Source organism: Colias philodice, chromosome 8 (genome assembly GCF_061535455.1).
Source record: "Colias philodice isolate Cphi_HAF_F1 chromosome 8, ilColPhil1 Martin Lab GWU primary, whole genome shotgun sequence".
Taxonomy (NCBI): domain Eukaryota; kingdom Metazoa; phylum Arthropoda; class Insecta; order Lepidoptera; family Pieridae; genus Colias; species Colias philodice.
In genome coordinates this window covers 8,884,038-8,910,471 of record NC_143093.1, presented here as the reverse complement: position 1 = coordinate 8,910,471, position 26,434 = coordinate 8,884,038, and the positions used below count along the sequence as shown (strand labels likewise).

General features: G+C 31.7%; 1 protein-coding gene across 1 annotated transcript; it reads left to right on the top strand.

The window, feature by feature from the left end:
- Positions 1 to 4,682: 4,682 nt before the first annotated feature.
- On the top strand, positions 4,683 to 24,825 carry LOC149486725 (multiple inositol polyphosphate phosphatase 1-like). The gene is made up of 10 exons (XM_089698404.1): positions 4,683 to 4,841; positions 9,177 to 9,352; positions 19,957 to 20,102; positions 21,744 to 21,920; positions 22,250 to 22,369; positions 22,724 to 22,822; positions 22,925 to 23,053; positions 23,202 to 23,352; positions 23,870 to 24,068; positions 24,536 to 24,825. Exons 2-10 carry the CDS (start codon positions 9,181 to 9,183, stop codon positions 24,777 to 24,779), a joined length of 1,437 nt encoding a protein of 478 aa, XP_089554530.1. The 5' UTR covers positions 4,683 to 4,841; positions 9,177 to 9,180; the 3' UTR covers positions 24,780 to 24,825.
- The last annotated feature ends 1,609 nt before the right edge of the window (positions 24,826 to 26,434 follow it).

The window sequence follows — 26,434 nt, the reverse complement described above, 5'->3', positions numbered from 1 at the left end:
CTTGGTTGTTTTATTTACACCCCTTTAGATAAGTAAGTTGTTACGTAAATTGAATGAAAGTCCATACTATCAAATAAAAATTACTGAAACGTACCAGACAAGTTTTTTCAGTGTTAATTTTTAACAAGTTTGTACCAATGTGGTATATGATAAGTTTTATCTAGTTCATCTGAATTCCTAGTAACTACTACACGTAAAAACAAAGACGAAGTTGAATTAAAACTGAAATAAAAGCAAATGACGTCACGAAACTGAAACGAAGCGACGCCTGCATATTATTTCATTCAGTTTTTAAATATCAAATGTATGTAAAAAGTAATTCTATCTGTGTGTCTGGTTCTTCTTCACGCCTCAACCACTGAACCGATTAGAATTGAAACTTGAATTAGTTCAAATCACGTTCAAATATATATTTTTTATCCCTAGAGACCGGGAACTGTGTGGGATTTTCGTTACGTCTTAAATAATAATAAATTTATTTAAAATAAGAAAATTTTGTGATAAAAAATGAAAATTGAACGTCACATTTTCTTATGCTCAGTGACCCAAAGACTGTATTGACCTTCCTCACGAGTATGCGCGAACATTTCGATCTCGTAGAGGTTTTCTTCTATTTCTTTATATGAATATAGGAACGACGAATGGCCAAATGTCCTTCGCTTCCCAACCCTACTTTATGAATCCCTATATTTGAACACTAAATTCATTGTTTAATTTATGACTCCTAATCGCCATAATATCACCTATGGTTATTTATATATATATCAATTGTCTACAACAAATATCTACGATCTCCTAATCAATATTTGTGCCTCTACAAACCCCTTTGCCAGTTAACAAAACAAACTGACCTGTACTAGCTCCGCTCCTTTTGGTCTTAGCGTTATATAGCCTATAGCCTTCCTCGATTAATGGGCTATCTCACCGAAAGAATTTTTCAAATCGGACCAGTAGTTCCCGAGATAAGCGCGTTCAAACAAACAAACAAACTTCAGCTTTATAATATTAGTATAGTATAGATGGTTCCCTTCAGTGCTTTGATATAGTAACAGGTCAATGCACATGGAAATTGAGCCTTCATTGTTCACTGACGTTGCACTTACGGCAAAATGGGATTGCGAATTTGATTTGAATTTGAATTTGCTGGATCAGCGGAAATGTAACGATGGATTGAATTTGCGAAATGATTGATTGGGAGTAAAATTACTTTTGAAAATGTTTTGAATATAGGGCAATATTCTGAATTGTATATGACTATAGCATAGAATCTTCGAAAAAATATAATTTAGGCAGGCTAAAAATACATTAGAAACTTAGAATCTATTTCTATTTGATTTAAGTTTATTCAATTGCAATAGCTAGCTACCGTCTCTGTGACTAAGTTTAATTATTTTCCGTTTCTATTGCACTAAATTAATTTTTAGCAAGTACTTATAGAATTAACCTCCGTTAAATTATCTCGAAAATAGTATGCAAAATATCTTGATTCCTTTAACTAACTATAATACTAAAAAATAGTTGCCAAAATAAGGCGAAAAAAAATTTTCGATCGTAAAGCACTCTCTGATGCTTCGCATCATGAGTCGTGCAATAGTTTAAAATAAAAAAAACAAGCTATTATAAATAATCCAAACTGAAAAGTAGAAAATAAATAATAGTTAAAAAAAACTAAAAAACACGCTTTTTATATAAAACTGAACTAAAAAATAGAGAATAAATTTAAATGAATTTAAATTAAGAAAATAGTGTTAAAAATTTCAATGAATATAAATTAAATTATTTTTTTACTCACACTATTATTAAATAATAGTGTGAGTAAAAAAAAATTATTTTATTTTAAAAAAAGCGTGGGGTGCATGGTGTCAGTGGTTATAGATATTTAATTGGCAGATATGAGTAGAGTGATTATCATTTCGATAATATCTTACGAAGCACCCCACGCTTTTTTTTTTAATAAAATAATTTTTTTTTACTCACACTATTATTAATTTATATTCATTGAAATTTTTAACACTATTTTCTTAATTTAAATTCATTTTTTATTTTCTATTTTTTAGTTCGGTTTTATATAAAAAGCGTGTTTTTTAGTTTTTTTTAAACTATTATTTTTATATGTTTGAAGAACACGAACGTCCCATTTAGATCTGGCATTTCTACTTAATATTAATTTTTAATTCGTACAATCGATATAGTTGACATTGTATTATTAGAGAAGAAAATAAATACAAACTACAAAGTACAAATAACTTTTTAAAGGGTTTTGCTAATATCAGACGTTTGCGCTTGTGTTTGCGCTACCATGAACATTTTTGACTTAACTTGTAGGTATCAGAAGTTTAGACAAAACAATGAGAATTCAGTTCGAATCTAATCCTCTCTTAAAATCGTTCGTGATTCGACCCATTATTAAACAAAAATATTATATGTATTATACTATATGTATCACTTGTATACGTAGCTAGTATACCTATTAGGTATTATTAGTCTGTGGTATCACATTACTCTATTTAAAAGAGTGGAAAAAACATTGCACAAAAGCGACTTTCCTTTTATCACGAGAATCCAGAACACGTTATCAGGCTTTATCGGCGTAATTAAAGCTTGCAGAGTAAAACAATAAGCCAGCAACTTTCTACGCAGTATTAAGGTCATAGTGTTTGAACAGTGCATACTCTTTCGACATAGATGGTTCATTGACCGATGGATGCAGTTGCGTACAGGTGATACGTAATTTTTCATCTGTAGGTCAGCATGAATGATAATATTATAATGTATATCTATACTAATATTATAAAGCGGAAGAGTGTGTGTGTTTGTTTGAATGCGCTAATCTCTGGCACTACTGATCCGATTTGAAAAATTCTTTCGGTGTTAGATAGCCCATTCATCGAGGAAGGCTTTAGGCTATATTATATCATCTCGCTAAGCCCAACAGGAGCGGAGCACTGCGGGTAAAACCGCGGAGCACAGCTAGTAGTAGGTATTATAATTGCAGTGGTTTTGCTCTTGAATATAGTATTACATTATCTGTATTTGAATTATTGATTAAACTCTTACTCTACATTGAAATGCGAAATTGTGTTTGTTTGTCTTACTTTTGATTTGATTCAATGGTAACTCTTTGTGCTTTGAGAAATTGTGGAAGTGAGTTACAGGTTACTTTTTAAATATTTACAGGTAACTTTTTATATATGAGTTGAGTTATATATATATATATATATATATATATATATGTATGTATATACAGGGTGGTGGTATATATATATACAGGGTGTCCCACTATTGGTATACTAAGCGCGAAGGGACTTGTAGTTTTGCATACACTGATCACGTAAAAAATACTTAAACAACAAAATTACGTCAAAAAATTTTTGCTAAATTTTTCCTGAAAATCCATGTTTTCTTCTCTAGCTTCGCGCAGCCGGCATATACCGCTTCGCTAATGTGAGCATTTTGTCTATGAAAACATAATCTTAAACGATAGTTCACGTGCGGGTGGCAAAGTTGGGCGGGTTGCTTGTTATGGGTGTACACATAGAGTTTTAAGAATTCATCTATTTGAAAAAAAAAAGAGCGTCTGGAATTTTATAAGTATTTTTTACGAACTCAGCGTATGCAGAACTATAACCTCCTTTGAGCTTAGTATACCAAGAGTGGGACACCCTGTATATATTATTGAACTTATCAGAATAATAAATGTGAAATAAACGCTTCTTCTTTTCTGTTGTTTCATTTTATTTAAGGCAATACAAAAAGAAATTGTAATATATGGGAAGAGAATTATAGAAAATTGCTTTTAATACACAATATAAGCTAATGCAGTCACAGGAGAATAGCAAGTAATTAATAAAAATCTATTCATTCTGTATGAAAGTTTTATAAAATATTCGTTCAGAAATAAATGCAAGTAAAATATCTCTCATTAGATAGTGCAGAAATGAAGTTGGTTGGAAAATAGGCTGACGTCATCTACACGTTATGACGTTATTGTGAAACTGGGATAACTACGGCTATGGAATATACCTATATGAAAATGAATATTTACTGGGAACAAATTATGTATGTTGTTTAGATGTTACTAATTTTGTATAGGTTTTAAAAATGGGAAAAATACAACGCCTAGCGAATATATTTTGTTTACGGAAATGTTGTTAAAAAAAAAATATAAGTAAATTGTTCACTTGTACCTATCAAATATCTATGCTGAACTGGGTCTATATATTTTTCCCTAATGTTATGATTTATATCTACTTACTTATGCTAAAAAAATGATTATTATAAGAGAAAACGATGGAGTTGATTCACTTTTCCAACTTATTGATTTTGGATAGCTCTATCTTGGCTCTATCAGTTGATCTGAACAAAAGTAGTAATTTCGCATACTTGGGTACTAAATATAACACTTTTGTGTAGTACTATTATATATTCTGTGCTTTTGTTACCATTAGCGAATCAATTTATACGCCATTTACAGATAAAAATCGTTGCAAGTAATTTTACAATAGCGTGAATTTTAATCATGTTTCACACATGCATTTCTAGGAAACTGACAAATCATTGTTTTCATTGCTTTATTATATAACGAGTACATCGACAAAAAGGGGCACCGTTATGTTATTTTGTACAATGAGACATTTTTGCGGTTCATGGCTATCATCGGTTCTCATAGGCAATACGCGCACGTAGTCAAGCCTGTTTCTTGCCAGTACGTCCGACATAACTCTGAGGAACGCACCGCTTCCCGCGCATTTTCACAGATAAAAAATTATAATCCAGGTTTCCCGCGCTTATGAAAGTTTAGTGCTGTGTTATTTTATGTGATTAGTGTACTATACATAAAGGTGAATTACTTTTATAATTATTTCCTATGTACATATTTTTATCTAATTTGTTTTTTACACGATTTTTTATTCATTCTGTATCGGATACCTATAGTTGAGAATGTTTTATTGTTGGTTTATATGACAATCGTGCTAGTTAGTAAAATTTCGATATAAAAAATAGACATGATTATTTCAAGCTATAAAAAAAATAAATTCACGATTTACCGGTACTGCCATAGTAATAATAAATGAGGTTTTAGGTATTTTAAGTAACTCTTTAAAAATGTAGTTTCATTAATCATAAGAATTTAAAACTTAACTACTTTTATAAAGCACGAACATAACTACTAAGCTTGTTTTTTTTTTCCTTTTCTTGTTTTTTGTAATAAATTAGATACACGTTTAATCTAGAAACAAAATGTCCATTATATACAATACTAGCTTTCGGCCCGCGGCTTCGCCCTCTTTGTCAAAAACCTAATAAATTACAGTAGCACCTCGTTAAGTCGAACCTCGATAAGTCAAAAACCTCCAAATCTCGAAAAAATGTCTTGTTCCCTTCCCTTCAAACTCGAAAACCTCCGTAACTTGAAATCTTGGCACTCTGTTAGTCGAAATAATCACCGAGTCCCTCCAAGCCTTTCTGGTACATATTTTCACTCTATAACTCGAAAAATTAAATTTGACCTCTGTATCTCGAACATGGCAACATTTTATTTTACAATCTTTATAACTTGATCATTTGCATTTGGACTTTAACAACTTGCCGACAGTGCAGTACACTATAATTGTTTCTTAGAAAACATTTTAGGAGTATACGATAATAAATTTATGACTCACGAAAACACGTTTTTGCATTAAGTAGGTATCTGATGACGAAATTATCGATTCAGTAGCTCAGAAAACCGATACTAATGATTAAGATGACATAGAAGACGTGAATAGTACATTCGCTCCATGCGTTTCCATCAAAGAGGCAAGAACCGCATTGAATACCTTACGAAATTTTATAGAGCAAACCAGTTTCTCTGAAGAAGAAGAATTTTCTGTTCTTTATAGATTAGATAATGCTATTAGATAATGCTACCAAATTATCTAAAGCAAAAAAAATACTGACTTTTGAATAATGCCATATTTTTTATTTTAAAATGATTTGAAATAATGTTGATTTATAATAAATAAAAACATGTTTGTCACCTCTGCAAGTTGAATTTTAATGTACTTTACCTCTCTAACTCAAAATTTATAAGAATAAACCTCAAACTCTTTATGTCGAATCAAAATCCGCCTAAGTCGAAATCCTCCATAAGTTGAAAACTCTATAACTCGAATTTTTTGGCGTCTCCCTTGATATTCGACTTATAGAGGTTCTACTGTATATATTTTCCTTACCTTCCTCTTGAATCACTCTATCTATTAAAAAAACCGCATCAAAATCCGAATTTAAGCATACATAGGGACAGAGAAAGCGACTTTGTTTTATACTAACAATTATTACACTAACTAATTAACTTCAATTGGAAATAAGTTGCCATGTTCTGTAGTAAATACCTTAGTGCATTTTAATGTAACACTTGTATAATGTATTCATATTACGTAGTACATTAGTCATTCCTTGGAAACTTTATTTACTAAGTTTTACATATTAGGTATAATAATATGTACTTGTTTCAATTTTCTATTTTGTAAGTGCCAGATGCGTAGCCAATTGAACTATAAATTTTCTCTTTATAAAATTATATATTGGTATTATTTAGTTACATACATTTATTTTTGAAATACTAGACTATTAGTTAAATATTTGAAAACTAAAATGTTTTTAATTAGAATACCTACATACATGTGCTGCATCTTCTCTAGGTTATGTTTAACCCAAAAAGATGCCGAAATACCTAAAAGAAAAATTTGTCTTCAGGGGTAACAATGATGAACCAGTTCGCTCCACTGAAATGTATCGTTTACGAATGCCTCAACATCTTACTTGTTTCTACGATACTTCATTCACTGTTCAGCATCCTCGTACTTCAAGGAATATTATAAAAAAAGAATTAACAAAATCGGTTCAGCCGTTCTCGAGTTTTGCGCTTACCAACACATTTAGCGATTCATTTTTATTATATAGAAGATTATATCTTTGTCGCTTTATATATTTATTATCATGTTTTTACGGCTTTAATTATTCCTTCCTATACTTTTGTGATATATTATATTTATACATATTCTTATACTTATCTTAATATTATATTCTTACATGTTATATTTATGCTCTGCCCTATTCCTCTCCTCTAACTAATTTCCTTCCGTACTCCGGTTGTCTGGAAGAAATCGCTATTTAGCGAGAAGACCGCCATTTGTTTTAATTTATAATTAGATTAAGTTAATATTTAAGTTATCTAAGAGCAATAAAGGATAAATAAATAAATAAAAACACGTTAACTATTAAATACCCTGATTCTATGTTTATAGACTAGTGTGTGTAAATGTGAAAAAGCCGATGCATGTTTGTTTGTTTGTCAATAACGCCAGAAAAACTTGATGGATCTGAAAGAAATTTGATACAGACGTAGAGAGTAGATAATGTGGAAATAAACATTTTCTAACTTTTATCCGGATACCAAACGAGCGAAGTCAGGAACCAAGGCACAAACTAAATTATGCCAATTAATGTCACTAAGAAATGAAATATGATCTGTACACATCAAATGAAAAACTACAGTTTTTCCTTTAATGGCTAACAAGAGGTTTATAGTATCATAATGTGGCTTTATTTTCATGCAGTAGGTATATATGTCAGATTTTCCGCTTCATCGCCTTTAAAAGTGATAAAGAGACTGTTTGATGCAATAACCCTGACTACAGTAGCTCATGTATTTTTTAATACATAGGTTATATTACCGGACCCAGAGTTTGTTAGTTATTCTATTAAAATAATAATATTATTTAAGTCTTGCTTTGTATGTGCTTACACATTACATCTAAATGCGAAAGTGTCTTTTCTTGTTTGATAGTTTGTCGTTCTTTCACGTCTCTACTTTTGTAAATACTAATTGAAGTAACTATTGCAATTGATTAAAGCTGTTTTCCGTATTCTCTAATTTACATTGCACTTTAAGAATTGTATTATACAATAAATTTGGAAAATCCAAAAGTGCACGCCTCATAATTTTTTTTTAATAATTATTTATTAATTATTATTTTTGTTTATTTAATAACAATTAAACCACATCGAATCAGACCCTGAAAAATGAAAGGGTTCTATTCCTGAGCATACTCAAGCGTAAGAGAAAAAAAAAGACTCGATTAGTAAAGTATTTCGGTCGCTATCGTGTTAACAAGAAAATCCTCCGCACATACAGACACACGGACGTCCAAGACAGAACTTTTTTAAACTGTTTTTTAACTAGTTTAAATAACAAAAATGACATCAAAAATATTATGAATGTTAAAAATAGTGTTTTTTCTTAATATGTGTGTGTACATGTATTATCTTACAAGAGCAATGTATGATACATAAAGACATTTTAAGTTTGAAAAATCAGATGTTTTGCGCGAAGTGACAGTAGTACCCACCTCAACGCTTCGCTTATGAGGCGTGCAAAACCCAAAATATATTCTTGATCATATACATCACATTTGCTTCTTGTACTTTTAATAATTACATCACATAATATGCAAATGGTTTATTAACAATTAGAAACGTAGGCGGAAAAATATGGTACTTAGTACAATAGACAGACGTGATTGTTAAAGTTCTCATTCATAACTCAACGAACGACTGACATCTTCAGCTATTAGAAAATCTGCAAAAACATAACAGTATTGTTTTAAATACGTTATTATTAATGGTACCATTTTCCTAGCTCTATGTAGTCTACATGATGAGAACTGAGAGAGATATCGTCAATCTATATTTTTCTTAGGCCAACCGTTGGTTAGCTCCTTACCTCCATAATTCCTTTACTGTTGCAAGAAAATATTGAAAAAGAATAGATAGTTATTACTCGTATAACCAACTTTTGTGCCACAGTATAATTAATTATCTCTACATTTTTTCGGGCATACTTTCTGGTGAATGAATTGTGGAAAAGTATCTCCATCTTTACCGATAGACACATTTGATAAAATATAGATGATAAGCATGGATAAACCGTGCCTGTTAGAGTAAGAAATTACATAGTTAGAGTAACATTGAGTCTGGCTTTCTTAAGGTTTTAAAAAAAATATGAAAATGCTACATACCGTTTAATGAAACGGTAGGTATGTAGCGCATTCATCGTAACGTAAGCGAATTAAAGACAATAAACCTTCCTCTTCCCTTCAAATTATGTATTTAATCTTCTACTTCTTTTACAGTAAAATGCGGTGGTATCTATTCAGTGCACTAGCACTGATTAGCCTAGTCCAAGGCCAAGATGTAAGAGAAACCTGTCTCTCTGGTGATGAAGAGCCATACTTATTGTTTGGCACCAAGACTGCGTATACCTTCTCGCACAAGGGCATACCGGTGATGAGGTCCCATGAGGTACCAGGTATGTAGAACATACAAGAGTTTTCGAATAGTATGAGTATGACCGAGATTTGCGGTCCACACCGTTTAAATTGAGAGAAATCAGAACGTGTATTCTACTCGTAAGTAAGATTTAGGCCGTTTTATCGTGCTGGTATAAGTTGCATTTGTTATTAAATCTATTAAAATACCAATGCTGAAATGTATATAATACTTTATACTAAATTTATAACTTTGAAAATAAATCGCCTTTCCGTAAACTATTCATATCTTCCCTTTAGTTCTTCTTCTATGCTTCTTTGTGTACATACGTTCCTAAAAATGTTCTTGTAATATTCTAATTATTATTTAATTTAGGTAAGTACTACCTATATCATATAGATCAATCCAAGTGATTGCATATGCAAATAATATGCTGATTTAAGTATATTTACATAAAGAAAATTAATTAATTACTTTTCCAATTTTTTTCACATTCTAAACATTCATTAGCATAAAATTCTTACTCTTTTTTCACTTAAAAGTACACATAAATATTTCTGTTATGTCAATCAAAACGCGACCTAAATGCCTTAGAATGTAGCGGAAAACGGTTGCGTAACTCTTCGGTCAAGGTAGACTCTGCATACAAAATGTTCACAATGCATCTTCTATTTATTTGGAAATCACGTACGGAATTTCGGGTAAGAATTCATAATGTTATAATGGTATTTTAAGGGATATAATCTTCATAATCACTATATAGTATAAAACTTAGAGCAGTTGGTTGCTCTATTAATTAAAACAGTCGCTGTCGCCGACTGTCCGTCCCTATATTTAAACCTTTAAAACTATTTAACGATTTTGATGCGGTTTTTTTAATAGATAAAGTGATTTTGGTGTATAATTCATAAGGTTTTAAACAAAGCGGGCGAAGCCGCGTGCAGAAAGCTAGTTTAGTATACGTATATAAAAAAGTCTAAAAGCTATATCTTATATATAAGCTTATATCCCAATAACAGCTTAAAACAGTTATGGAAAACAAACACAAACTAATATAGAATAATTGATCTTACTTATCGACAAACTACCACATATCCATTTACTAAACATTTATAACCTCAAATTTAAAAGCAGTAAAACTGAGTAAGTTGAATCACCTGCGGTATCCGCCATGTGTAAGCTATAAAATACGACGACAATGCTATAATTTCCATTAAAAGTAGTACATTTGCCTGATACATATTAAACGCTAGTCAATTTGGTATTATTTGTTTCCAATATTGCATTAGCAAATAATTATTGTACCTCTAATGTTATACCTAGTTACAAATCATGGCAGGAGGAGTTAAAGACGAAGAGAAAGAGCATGAGAGGATTTTTAAACTTTTTAATTAGTAAGGATGTATTTAAACAATAATGGATTGTACAGGAGTAACGATTCAGAAATCGCGTGAAATTCAAACATTTTTTAAAACTTTTGTACGTTCTCAATGAACAGAAAGCAGTCAGAAAATTCGTTGCAGTAATCTATCTGCATATTTCTTAACTATGCCGTTCTATCTAATTGTAGATGTTCGTTAACTACACGGGACATAAATAAAAGGCGTAAAACGTGTCAGTGGTATTATGGTTTCGGTGATGTAATCAGGTACAAGTTTGTAATAGAAGCGTAATGCTACAAGTTTTTTATCGCTATTTTATCGTTCATCAACAACGGACCTGTCCTGAGTTAGATTATTGTATGGATAAAGTTTCGGTTAGGGCACAGGATGGTCAGGTAAAGAAGTCATTTAAACAGATGCTTTTACCCATATCCTCTGTAATCTCTTATAAAGATTGCTGCCGTAGCCGAAGTTCGTTAGGAGAATGGTCATAATATATGAGTAGGATGATTTTTAGGCTCTTTACTTTTTCTTTTAAGCGAGAATATCAGTATATAAAGAGACGAGAAAATTAAATACCCACGACATGGCTCTGTAGGTTCAATACCTACGCAAATTCATAACGTTTATTTCCACTGTTCACACCATAGTATGAGTTATGACGGAAAGGTTTAATTGATTATTAATCTGGACCAGCTCCAAAATTTATAACAACGCAGTAAAAATAACAGCACATGAATAAGCTTCCGGGCAAATTATTAATTTGGGAAAATGTTACAATTTATGAACAGTAACTTAAGATTTTGTATCCGGTTTTTATTGGTATTCGCAACAAGTGACGTAATTTATTGGTATTTATCTCTTTAACCCTTAACACGGCAAGCCCTGAAATAATGTACCCACTACCCAGATATGACCTGAATTGGTTTTAGTGATAGTTATTGATTAAAAAATACTATAGTAGAGAAAAAAATAAAACAAATTTTCTGTAAGTAGGTTTTTCAGGATGTCCGTTAAAACGGCCTTTGCCAAGAACCCCGTCTTCAATGCTGTCTCAAAAAACGGACAACGCTGTCATACAGCTTATAAAATAAGAGTGAAAAAAAATAAAATTCACTTAATATAACACAATTGAAAACAATTTCAAGTAGCATTTTATTGTTTTATTGTAACACAGTATTTTCACTATCTATTATAACAAAAAATTCTTCAATTTTAAACAAATGATAATTGAGCCCTCTCGAGCTCAATCACACTATTTAGTTGTGTAGAATATTAAATAACATTTATTATTTCGTGTCAAGCAACCTTTGGTTTAATTTAATACAAATAATAATGGTTTTTCTAAAATGTGAATTGATATTTGGCCGATGATTAGGACATTTAGACGAAATGCATGTGGAGGTCGAGGAACTCCCGGTTCTATTGTAGACCCAACAGATTTAACTGATCTTAGATTATATTCGTCATTTTGAACTTAATTAAAAATAATTCTATGTATAATTCACTGCAACTCATATGCAAGAAAATCCCATAAAAGCGATATTTTATTAAAATAGGAATCATGGCAACGTCCGTTTCTTGGGACATGCCAATGGGTTCTTAGTTACCTGTATCTACGGCACTGTCCCAAAAAACGGACCAGCTATATTTCGAATATTTTGTCATATAATTATTTGAATATTTCATAATCTTTAGAGCAAAAACAACAGTTTATCTCACCTGAAAGTTAAATCAATAGAAATCAAACATGGAAACTATTTCATTAAAGCTATTATTGACCAGAAACACAAACCATCACTAATTCCAGGAATCCTTAAATTCAACAGTCACCTAGCACACGAATCAAATGTTCTCTATAATTGGCATGTAGGAGAAAAATAAAGGATTGTTATCGTACTTTCTCCAACGTAGTCAATTTTCTAGATTTTTTGGAATGTTCAAGATTTACACGGCAATAAGTACATGTACTAAAAAAGTGACAGAAAAGCTTTAAGGGTTAAGCATAATGTGAATGATCAAGTTATCATTTATTCGTCTCTAGCACACCTGTGCTGGAATATACCTATATTCCTAGTTGAGCCGATCGTCGTGTCTAGATTGTTTTGTATTTATGTACCGATTCCAAATAAATGATTTTTATTTTATTTTTATTTATTTTTATTATGGTAGGAAAACGACTAATCCTCCGGGAAAATGTTTTCCTATGATCGCACGACTGAAATATGTTAGACTTACTTAGGAGTTGTATAGGTAACTAACGTAACGGCACCAGTTTTGGACAAGCATCCAGTAATGGCAAAATAAATGTTAAATTTAAATAATAAGATCAAAATTAACGTTATGTAACATTACAGTTGGTTTAAGGCTTCGAAGAATAATAATAAATAATATGATTATACCTACATACATTAATAGTTCTACTGTCTACATCTTGTATCAGGTTAACGCTTAGAAATTAGGACGACTCTTTTCGCTAATCCGAGCGAGCGGTAAAGCGGTTAGTTATCAATGAACTCCCACTATCACTATCAAGTTTCAAATATAACTAATTCATGGAAGCAGTAACGTAGCCACCAGACACCAAGAGGCCGGATATGTGACGTGTCATCTTTATTTCAAACACGTTTTGTTTGGCATACGGGACACGTTTTGATAGGCATTTTTCTAATATCGTGAGTTACGGTCATGGTTATATTATTTAATAGCGTGTCTTTCGTTCTATTGGAAGAAATTATATAGTTATTCTTTTTATTTTATTAGTTATTCTTTTTAATATGAAATTATTATTTTCTTATTTAGTACCCACTTATATTTCAGCTTTATCTTTTGTGTCTCTATATTTAATACTATATCGTCTCTATCCACTTAATTTCTTGAGATTTTATATTTTGTATTCGATGCGTTTTGTCCATGTTTTGTCCAATTGAAATTAATATTTTTAAACTTCAACTCGAATTTAAAAACAGTATTGATCATTAGTTACCATTCGAAGTGTTTTTATTAAGTTACTAAATAGCCCCAAAATAAATTTAATCTCTTATTTATAACTCCTGTACATGAACCAAATGTACATACTCACACAGAGATAAATAATTTAGTCTCATTACACAATTATTTGATGAAAAACGAACACTTTCTATATATGTAACGTGTGAGTTGTGACTTGTGACACACATTATGAAATCTATGTCTGCATTTTCTTCATTGGCTGCGATTTAACTTGGTAGTCCGAACCACTGGTTAAGAAGATAGATAGGTATACCATTCGTTATGTAGTAATTGATATAGGTATGTATGAAATTTATTTAAATGTACTGTATCTACACTAATATTATAAAGAGGAAAACTTTGTTTGTTTGTTTGTTTGATTGCAATGAATAGGCTCATAAACTACTGGACCGATTTTGATGAAATTTGGCACAGATAATCTTTAGACCCTGAGAAAGAACATAGGCTACCTTTTATTGCGAAATGTAAAGAGGAAAACTTTGTTTGTTTGTTTGATTTCAATGAATAGGCTCATAAACTACTGGACCGATTTTGATGAAATTTGGCACAGATAATCTTTAGACCCTGAGAAAGAACATAGGCTACCTTTTATTGCGAAATATGTACCACGGGCGAAGCCGGGGCGGACCGTTAGTATATTATATTATTTGTAACCGATAGAGCTGGAATGAATATAGTTCAGGCAATTCATTATTCACCATTTAAAAGAACATGTATTATAAAAAGTACAGATGTTAACTAATTTTCTTCTTACTTAGAAATAAGCCTAGGCAATAGTGACGTATTTAAAAGAACAAATGTATTATAAAAAGTACAGATGTTGTTTGATAACTAATTTTCTTTTTACTTAGAAAAAAGTCTAAATAATTACCTATAGTGACGTACAAAATACAAATACAATTACATATATATTTCCAACACGGATATGCCATTTCTTTAATTGGAAGTGTTGCAAACACAATTTAACGAATGAAACAATAGAATTATCGCTATAATACATAACCTACACGATGGCATTGTGCGAGTATAAGCTGATCAAAATACAATAGCGAATTGACAAAGTTGCTATCGATATCACTACATAGTATAAAACAAAGTCGCTTTCCCTGTCCCTATGTCCCTATGTCCCTATGTCCCTTTGTACGCTTAAATCTTTGAAACTACGCAACGGATTTTGATGCGGTTTTTTTTAATAGATAGAGTGATTCAAGAGGAAGGTTTATATGTATAATAACATCCATTAAATAGTGGAGAAGTACTGTTATTTTTGAGGTTTCTAATGTGATGTCGTAAAAAATTACATTTTTTCCGCTTACATTGCAAACGCAGGCTGAACCCTACGAGTTTTATCAAAATAATGTACTAAGTATTATACACATTGAAAAGGTCTACAGAAAAGTCCGCGATGGTATATGTCTATCTCTTATGGATAACCCACAATAACTTTTTTTTGTCATTTACTTTTTACGACAAATAATGGCTAATTTTCGATGCGATTTTAACTAATACAGCATTAATCCTTAACCAATTAAATACCTTGAATACATTGTTCATTTAATATAGATCTATATGGCCCTTTACACCGTATGATTTAAGTGAATATTTTCGAAGATATTACAGATTTAAAAATTGCGGGACGTAGCGTTTGTGGCGGTACCGGCCGGCCGCCCGGCTATCGGGCGAGTCGAGCGGGCCGCTATGTTTTTAATTTTATATATAGGTATACAACGTTCACAGTTTTTCTGTAGTGTATTTTGTATCAGCATTGCACCCGTGCGAAGCCGGGGCGGGTCGCTAGTTAACTATAAAATCCTCTGAGACCTCGATAACTTTTAAGGGCTTGACGTGTTCAATTCTGTGCATATGAAACCACTGTGCCTTGGGATCTTTATACTACATCGCATAGTTTAATATTTGATTTTATCAAATACAAATCTGAAAAGTTTGTTTGTTTATTTGAACGTGCCAATCTGAGGAACTACTGGTCCGACTTGAAAAATATTAGGTGTTAGAGCCCGTTTATCGAGGAAGATTTATAATTTATATCATGACGCTAAGATCAACGGGAGCGGAGCAGTGCGGATAAAACAACGTGGTAACTCTACCATATTATATAAGAACTGCTTTAAATACGGAGTGTTGTTCTATATTGTAGGATATACACATTAGTTTTAACTGACTTCTAGTTCATGATTCAACTAAATGAGGCATGGTAAATATTTAGCATTTGATTACGACATTATGATTTCATCTAGTGACTAGTAGATTCACCTAGATTATTACAAGTCACTTTTACAAACCTACTTAAGAATCTCATTCTGGTTTATACCTTACTAGCGACCCGCCCCGGCTTCGCACGGGTGCAATGCTGATACTAAATACACTACAGAAAAACTGTGAACGTTGTATATAAAAACATAGATAGCGTCACCCGCTCCGGCTTCGCACGGGTATAAAATAGATAGCCGGGCGGCCGGCCTGTAGCGCTGCAAACGCTACGTCCCGCAATTTTTAAATCTGTAATATCTTCGAAAATATTCACTTAAATCATACGGTGTAAAGGGCCATATAGATCTATATTAAATGAACAATGTATTCAAGGTATTTAATTGGTTAAGGATTAATGCTGTATTGGTTAAAATCGCATCGAAAATTAGCCATTATTTGTCGTAAAAAGTAAATGACAAAAAAAAGTTATTGTGGGTTATCCATAAGAGATAGACATATACCATCGCGGACTTTTCTGTAGACATTTTCAATGTGTATAATACTTAGTACATTATTTTGATAAAACGCGTAGGGTTCAGCCTGCGTTTGCAATTTAAGCGGAAAAAATGTAATTTTTACGACATCACATTAGAAACCTCAAAAATAACAGTATTTCTCCACTATTTAATGGGTGTTATTATACATATAAACCTTCCTCTTGAATCACTCTATCTATTAAAAAAAACCGCATCAAAATCCGTTGCGTAGTTTCAAAGATTTAAGCGTACAAAGGGACATAGGGACATAGGGACATAGGGACAGGGAAAGCGACTTTGTTTTATACTATGTAGTGATGATAAAATGGCATTACAGATTTTTTTTCTTTATATCGCCGTATTTACAACACATATACACATACATAAATATATGAAGTAAATAAGCTTTATTAAGTAGGGGAAGTAGGTACCTAACTAATCAAAAGTGAAAATTAAATGATAAATGAAACTGAATCATGTAACATTCTCAACACCACCTCCCTTCAATACAAAAAACACATTATTAAAATCTTCCCTTGCAAAGTCCAAATGCAACATCAAAGACAAAGAGATTCCAGTAATCACAGGCGACAGCTCAGCTGGAATAGCACTTTCATTAAGGGTAGACGGTTAAAATGCATTAGCAATAGGTCCCAATAAGGCTGACCTATATTCTGGAGCACACATGGCCGCCCACCCTCTTTGTGTTTATTTAATCTCATTATAATAGACGTGTGGACACGGACATGTTTGTGAAACTTATTTAATCAGCATTTATTTATTTGGTGTCTTTTAAACAAATTTAATGCAATGGCTTTGCTAGTTTTTAATGTAAGCAAAGGAAGTAAAAATCGGGTCGAGAAAAATGGCACAAATTCGTGTATTTCATTAGAAACTTTAAAGCTTTATACTATGTATATAGGTAATATCTCAGCAACTACTGGTCCAGTTTACAAAATTCTTTCAGAGGAAGTGGCTGAGGGTCAACATTTACCTTTTTGCTTTCCATAAAACGACGTCTTGTATATGATATTGCCGATGAGAAAATAGTCTAGTCCATAGGCATTAACAATAATATAAATATATTTGCAGTAGATTCTAGAACGAATTTAGAAGCTCCTTTCATTAAAGACGGTTAATGATAAACAAAACTTTTATAGCGTCTCCGTATAGTCGGACTCAAGGTAGCCATTTTCCTAAATGTACGTGGTATTAAACAACTTTATGATAAACAATAGCATCTCCGAATAATTGTTCTTGGAAACACAAGGTAACATGATAAAGAGAAACAACTGTGATGAAAAACTAGTATTGATAGCAGAATAGGTATAGGGTTTATTTTATTCATAAAATCTGCACACATTTAAACTTATAAGGTACGCAAAATGATGTGTGAGATGTCACATCATCACATGTACAAATTGAGACTAATAAAATATGTACATACCTATTGAGCAAATATTTGAAGTCATGAGGATTCTATGAAAATGTAGTGTATGAAGAAGTTGAGATTGTCATGATACCATTGTCTTTCTCTTTAAAATGTATGTGATATTTCTTCAGCTTGAATAGCTACATAACGATCAAATATTTCATTTAACACAAACTAAATTAGAACAATGTTTAGTAGAGTCGCACATAGAGTCGTTTGTAGTCCGCTCAAATATGCCTATTAAATAAATTGCATTTTCAGTGGACGATATTTAAAATTTCTTCCCACTTTATATAGATATATTCCGTTTGAATAAGAAGAGCAATGACATAAAAAATATTTTATTAAGTTACACATTTATTTTCTACAAACCGAAGTCAATCCTGCGACGTTACACCATAACGTACCATAACTAACTAGGTATTTAATAATGAAATAATCTCTGGTGAATTTTACTAAATTAATTACATTTAAAGTATAAACATACAGTCCTAGTCAATAATTAAACTATTTAGTAATCTGTAAGTAACTAGTTTGTTTTGCTAAATAAATTATATTTAAACATACAATCCTAGTCAATAATTTCTAGAACATTCAGGTGTTGCAAACACGGGTGTGCATCCGTAACATAATTAATGTTCTTGATGTGGTTCTTGACAAATGATCTGAACAAGGTCGGCTGACTCATGAGGTCACTGATGTTCTTATTTATGGCGTAAGCGAATTATTTCGCCCTAATTAGCTTCAATTTGCTAATTTACTATAACTCACTGTTTGGTTTGAGGATTGAGGTTAGTTCATACCTTTTATACTGATTATTAACGCATTGTGAGGATAGTAAGCTGATTGTTATCCGATGAATTATGTGTTTAATTTGGCAATGTATAAAATAACGAAATGTCATCTAAAGAGTTGAAATTAGATGGCCAAGATTTAAGTTTAATCTATGTGTTCACTGATACTGCACTTAAGTCTAAAATCCTACTAAAGTCGCACAGCTTAATTCTTTTCCGCCCTACCACGACGGGCATCATTTCATATTCTTCAGCAAGCAATATAAAATTCATTTCTTTTTAATGCTTGAAGTATTTTTCGTATTTTAATTTCTAATTTTAGATTTATATATTCAAAATGCCATTGAAATATATTTAATAATTATAGAAATCAGGTGACTACAGTCTACAAGTGGAAAGTTTAAGCGAAGCCTATATACCCATTTAATATTTATATGCCCATGAACTTCCACAGAATGAACAATACAATATTGAAATAAATTACATAAAGTTTAATCTAAGTTGCATGTCTGAAAGTCAAGTTCAAGATATAACGATTGAAGCGGAAAATCACCGTACAAAGGTCCCATGAAAATAACATTGTTTTTAAACGGTAAATGCATTGTTGTGTGCTTCCAGCAATTAAAATGTTTCTTCGCTTATTTTTTTCATAATAATTTCCTTCAATATTTAGCGTGAAATTTGTATTTTCTTAAAGGTCAAATGAGTCATATGTAAGGCAGTGCATTTATTTTTCACATTAGCATTTGGAAAATTGCCAGGGCGATAGAACTATAATGTATGCTTAGGCTACAAGTTAATGCAACTTAGAAACATTATTCAGCTGTGCGAGGTCAATACAGGATTTGATAATATCCAATGACGTGAATGTAAATTTGAAGGTTTACTGAAACGACTTTTAAGATTCGAAAGGGTTGATAATCTTTTGATTGAAAGCGTCAAATCGACACAATGTATTAGTAGGCAGAAAGTACGAATCCCAACTACTCTTTCTTAGTATTGCATACCTAAATAGGTAGGTACTATATACCTAGATGCTTTAATCCGTTTATATTATATTTTAATTTTAATTCTTTTAACTACTTACTTCTGTCTTATTGTGTATCGTAGAGTAAAAAATTATAATACAATAATTTAAATATAGGGTTAGAAAAGAAATCGATTATAGGTGTCTCGATTTTCATCTTTGTACATTTCATGAAAATATTTTGATCCCGTATCCAAATTTGTCAATGTTGCTGTCTCTACCCCTGCTAAAATTCTTCTATTCTTATTTGCAGGATGTCAACCAATAGCAATTTGGTTGCTCAACCGCCACGGCTCTCACAACCCTGAATCTGACGAAATCTCCGAATTGCAGAGACTCAGTGACTTCAAGGCGAATATCCTCTCTAATTATAGGAACGGGAACTTCAGAAATACTAATGTAAGTTGATAAATTTAACATAGATTTGGTTGTCGACATTGAAAATATGAGTCCTTATAAAATCTTTGCCATTGCCAGGGAGGGTCTTAAAATTTTGAGGCCCTGGACGGATTTTCTTTTTTGCTGTTTTTTCAGCGCATATAAACAAACACATCGACAAAACCACTGAAATACGAAACGAACGATAAATATTTCATTGCTCTACTAAAGAATATATGTACTATAACGTTGGTAGAAGACGACCCACTGCGTGTTAATATATTGATACTTAAAGACATGAAACCCAATCGAAGCCTTGCGGTGAACGTATGATGTAACTCAAATTAACGCCAAGTCAATGAAACGTAACATATAAAGAGATACACAGTTCGCTTGATTAGCTTAACAACAACATTAGCTGTAGATTATTATAGTAGAGCCATTTTAATAGGCAACATTTGACAGTTCAACAAAATTCAACAACGTAACCTAGTAACGACGACATAGAATAACATGATATTTCGTTTTGATAAAACTGCACATTTGCATAACTTTTTTCAATTACGATTACATATTTATAATAATAATGACCGATACAAGTAATTTTAAGATTTCATTTTACTGATAAACCATACTAAACATAATAAACAATTTCTGAATTGAAGAACTGACGTCGCTACAATTTTGTGTCAATAAACCTTTTTTCTTTTTAAATATCAGGGACGTTACTCTAAAAATCGAAATCTGACATCTAGAATCGAATGCATTGATTACTTGTGAATAAAAATCATCATAAATTAATAAATTCGATTGACAAATGTTTCAAATCCGTATCGATTAATCCCTTAATTACCTCCTAAATTACCTCCCTTCGAAGATAAAATTGATAGACGTCAAATGTTGCCTATTAAATTGGCTCGACTATAATCAGTTTATCACCCTTATGTGTCCAAGGTGTTTTTATTTAGGGCTTTAAATTCGAGGTCAAAAAATATAGCCTACTAGATTTCCGCCCGCGGCTTCGCCCGCGTTTTCAAAGGAAAACCCGCATAGTTCCCGTTCCCGTAGGATTTCCGGGATAAATACTATCCTATGTGTTAATCCAAGTTACCCTCTACATGTGTGCTAAATTTCATTGTAATCGGTTCAGTAGTTTTTACGTGAAAGAGTAACAAACATCCATACATCCATACATCCATACAAACTTTCGCCTTTATAATAGTATTAAGATAAGATGTAACTATGTTAAGGTGAAGCTTTTAATAATAAAAGTATTTTCAAGATCAGTTTGGTAGATAATTATATTTAAGTTTAACTTTTTACCTACCTCCGCTGTAGTAATATTGTTTCCACAATCTGTTGGTTGCCTGGAAGAGATTACTTGTTAGTAATAAGGCCGCCTTCTGTGTTGTTTGTACTAGTTTATGTTTTATTGTACCTACTCATGTTATGTTGGTATCACAATAAAGTGTTTAAAATAAATAAAATAATCTTAGTACATAATATAGACTTGTACAGTGTATATGGATTAGCCTGAATTAGTTTGTAAGCTTTTTATAAAATACTCCTTTTCCAATACGAAGCGGATCCTAACGGTTTCAAATAATAACGAAACAAGGAGTGCGATTTTTTTTCTGTATCATATTTTTTTTACTTCCATAGCAACGCATGTGCCCATCAGACGTGAACCTCCTAGAGCGATGGGAATGGAATCCTCGACAGAACATGACGTTTGCGGGTGACCTGACCACGGATGGCTATATATCAACACAGCAGCTGGCGCAGGCCTGGCGCTCCAAGTTCCCCGGACTGTTGACAGATAATAAGTACGATTATTTGGTAAGTATTTCTCTAATCGTGAAGTAACCACAGGAAGTTGCAATATAAATATCTATCTAAATCGTGATTGATATAAATATTAAGACTCCATGTTATACCTACATTTTTAGTGATTGGATAACAAATATCCAACTATCCTATTGTCATATTTGTTAATGTTAAAGCTCAATATTCATAGCTCTAACGTGTCATAATAATATTGTGTTATTCTGAAAACTTAACCACGCAGCCTTCTTCAATCGCAAACAAGAATAAAACACAAAAACCTATAAGAAAAAATTACATTTATTGAATGAACAAGCAAAATTGATTTTCATATGTATTTCCAGTTCAAATATGTGAACGACCAACGTTCCAGCACTACCTTCAGAGCATTCACTGAAGGACTCTTCAGAGACCAAGCTGAAAGCATGGATGTTCCCAAAGAGAGCGATGAGAAATTATTGAGGGTAAAATATATAGTTAAACTACTATAAATTGTAAATATTATAACTCTATACGATGTAAAATTTATTCAAAATGTCTTCTTAATATTTGAGACATATTTTCGCACCAAAACAAGCATTTAAAATTATACAACACATTATTCAATAATAAATTATGCTAACGACCTTAGGATGGTAAATAATAATAAGTGAAAGGAAACAAATAGTAACTATAAAACTAGGTACAACCGTGAGCAGAAATAATTTAAGATCGCTTCCTCAATAAATGCTAGTGATACTCATTACGGGGCCCCAAAATAATCGGGGTAAATATAGCATGCTATACAAATATAGTTTTATTATTTATTATCTTTCCAGCCTTATAAATTCTGCCCAGCTTGGACGAGAGATGTAGAAGAAAACAACGACACACTGACGCAGCTCAAGACTTTTTCATCTAAACAGGAGTTCAAAGAGGTAAATAATTCTATACCGTATCATGTATGGTAATTTATAGATAATATAGAGTATTCATTAAAAAAAACTACAATAATTGATATTTATTTCTTTGTTTATCAGATGATAACAAATATTTCTCTCCGCCTTGGCTTCAGTTACGATATCAATTATGAAACTATTCTGAGCATGTACGAGATGTGCCGATACAACAAGGCTTGGGATAATGTTCAGATCTCGCCGTGGTGTGCTGTAAGTTTTATTGTACCTAATATTAAAAATTAAAAAAAAAATAAGATTGCTTTAGTAAATCTTTAAGGAAAATCTATTAAGTGTAAATAAGTCCGAGTTTCAATTCATTCATGCGCAACAACGAAGAAACTTTTTTATTATGTTTTAGGTTTTCACAAAAGAAGACTTGATGCGTTTGGAATACGCGGAAGATTTAGAAACATACTATAAATACGGCTACGGAACACCGATGAACCAAAAACTTGGTTGCACAGCGGTTAAGGATATGATGGATTTCTTTAAAATCCACTTGGACCACGGTAAAAAATTTTAAGCAGTCAAATAATTACAATGTAAAAAAATCTTGTTTATTGCTCAATGACTCCATCCGTTAATCGTTGCAGAGTATCTCGTTTGTTATTGAGAACTGTTTTAACGCTTTTAATTTTTTTTAATGGTCTACAAAAGCAGAATTTACTGTGATCGCAACAATCGTAAAAGAGTAAACGATTAAAAACATGTTAGAGCTGCATGATAAAAAATTGTATTTTCTATGTTTCTTCACATGAGTAAAACTTCCTTTATAGTTAATAAAATATGAACTCCATTTTGACGTAATAACGTTTTTAAAATTGTTTTAGTCGGGTGACATGTTCAGAAACTTGTGTCACACCAAAACCTCACGAGCGCGATCGCAGGTATAACGAGAGAGAGACGGACCGATCTCCCGTCTCATCTCGAGCGCTGCCACTGCATTATGTTATCACGTAAACATCTCGATCGTAAACCTACTTTACAAACAACCAATTTTTTTTATTTATTAATTTAATATTCCAGAAACACCCCAACAGCCAAAAGCCACGATCCACTTCACGGAAGCGGAGATGATACTCTTCACTCTATCAGCTCTAGGTGGCTATAGAGACACAGCTCCCATAACCGGTGACAACTACCATACACAGACTGCGAGGGATCGCAAATGGGGCACGTCTATCATGTCGCCTTTCAATGCTAATATAGCGGCTGTGTTGTATAAGTAAGTACCTATTGTTTAATAGAAAAAAAAGACGTGTGGCACTCGGGGACTGCCGCGGTAAAGCTATTGCATGCTATGCCTTCAAGCCACACCTCCGTGCCCGTCGGAGTGGGGAGCGTGAGGTTTTTTCGTTACGGAATTTCTGGATTCGGTCCCCGCGCTCAAGGCCCGCGATAGAAGCTATGCAATAGCTTAAAACATTATCATGGAAAATAGAGATAAAAATGGATAAATTAAAAAGTTTAATTATTTTTAACAAATTTTGAAAGTGAATTTATTCATTAATAAATTTCTACTATTTTGACTTGCAAGAAACTTATATAACAGTATTTAAAGTAACTTTATTTACCTAGATAATCAAATACGTATAGAACTTGACCATTGAATGCTTTTAACTTATTTGCATCATTATTGACAAAAAATAATATGTAATGTATGTATTAAGAAAATTGTATATGCTTTTCCAGATGCATCCCGAACAACAATTTGAAAATCAGAGAGCCGTATCAAGTGTTATTCTTGACGAATGAGCGCCCTCTATACATAGAAGGTTGTAATGTTGGTCTGTGCGACTGGAGTTTAGTTAAAACACGTCTTGGCTTGGTAGCTGATAACTGCGAATTAAACTTCTGTAATAGCGCGGGAAAAATAAACGGCTTCGTTGGAGTTTTTGTCGCTATCATGGCTTTTTGTTACCGGCTATTGTATTAATTTATTTATGTAAAACATCATGTTCAAAATACTACTTAAGGTTTAAGGTTTTATTACCTAATAAAAATATCTTGTTACAAATATCTACCACCTAAGACAGGGGTTTATTTATATTAAAAATTTATATGTATTACAAATCAACTAAGCTTTATCTATGATTAAAGTTAGACAGCTATTGTTGCCTTTAAATAGTTTAAATAGAGGCCCGGCCCCGCTTAAAATACGGCACTGTGCAAATATAATTAATATAAATATAATTCATTAGTATTTTTTATCAGTATACTTTAAAATTATTATCTGAATGTTACTTGTTAATGTGATTGTTCTATATACCAAATGTAGTTAATTAGTTCTATGGACAGATTTTGATTTTTTTTTATTTTTTAGAATTAAGTACCTAAGTACATATCTATCTATTTTATTATTTTTATATTTTTAATCCACATGTACTTAATCGTGTTAATTTGTTTTATTATACGATGGACCTTTTTGTATTTTTTATTTTATTTTGATCTTCACTACTTATCAAGTTTTAATTTCTTAGTGCAGATCGAGTAAGTTTGTAAATATTTTATTTGGTTACTTTTATTTTTTATTTTAGTAGATTATAAGACAGGACCGATTGAAAAGATTATTTCACTATTTGTTGTTATTAATCTAGATTAACATAGATAATAGGTATATTTTTTCAGTAGAATGTTACAGATTTACCTACCTATATTGTGGTCTTTATGATTTATTTTTACCTAATAACTGTAATTTTGATTTTAAAAAATATTGTAGTAATAATGAACCATCATTTTTACTGGGCTATAAATGTGCACACAATATGAAGATTCGTGAATGATAAAGGTTATATAAAATAACCGAAGTAACTAATTACTTTAATAGTTAGCACAAATACAAAATCTCACTTATGAATAATCTTATACCTACATATTATTATATGCATTATGAACGTTTTTTTGGCGAAAGTATTTGCGACCCATATAATTTTTTTTACTTATTTGTTATGAATTAAAAATGCAATAATTACTTATGTACGAGCAACGTAGTATTTGGCAAAATATACCAAGATTCAAGATTATTGCTATTCGCCAAAATAGCTTTAATATAAGTATGTATTTTTTTATATAAAATGTTATTTTAATGTCTGTCAGAACACAAATAACAATGTTAGTAGGTATCCTATAAGTACCTATGTACCTATTTTAATAATAATATTAATTATTAACACAAATTAATTGTTGTTTCGCACTAGAGCTTTATGTGTTAGAATAAATAAATTGTTTTAAAATTGTATTTCATTTACTCCTTTTCAACCTTCATTGATTAATTACTGTTGATAGATATGGATTTTAGTTTGCTAATTTTTAATCATCTCCTTGATGAAGAAAAGTTGTGAGAAAAGTAGGTTTATAGTACCCGAAACTCTATCTAAAATTCTAAAGTCTGTACCTTGTACCCATTTAATTTTTAAACTATCAATGAATATCGCAAATACTGTGTAAGCATGTCTACATCAAAAGCGTATAATTTAAGTAAAAATTGTTTCAATATTGAGACCCAAAAATTAGGTCTACGAAACCGAAGGAGTATATTCATGCATGATGTTAGAAAAGATTTGTATTGGATAAGTAAAAAATAAAAACGTA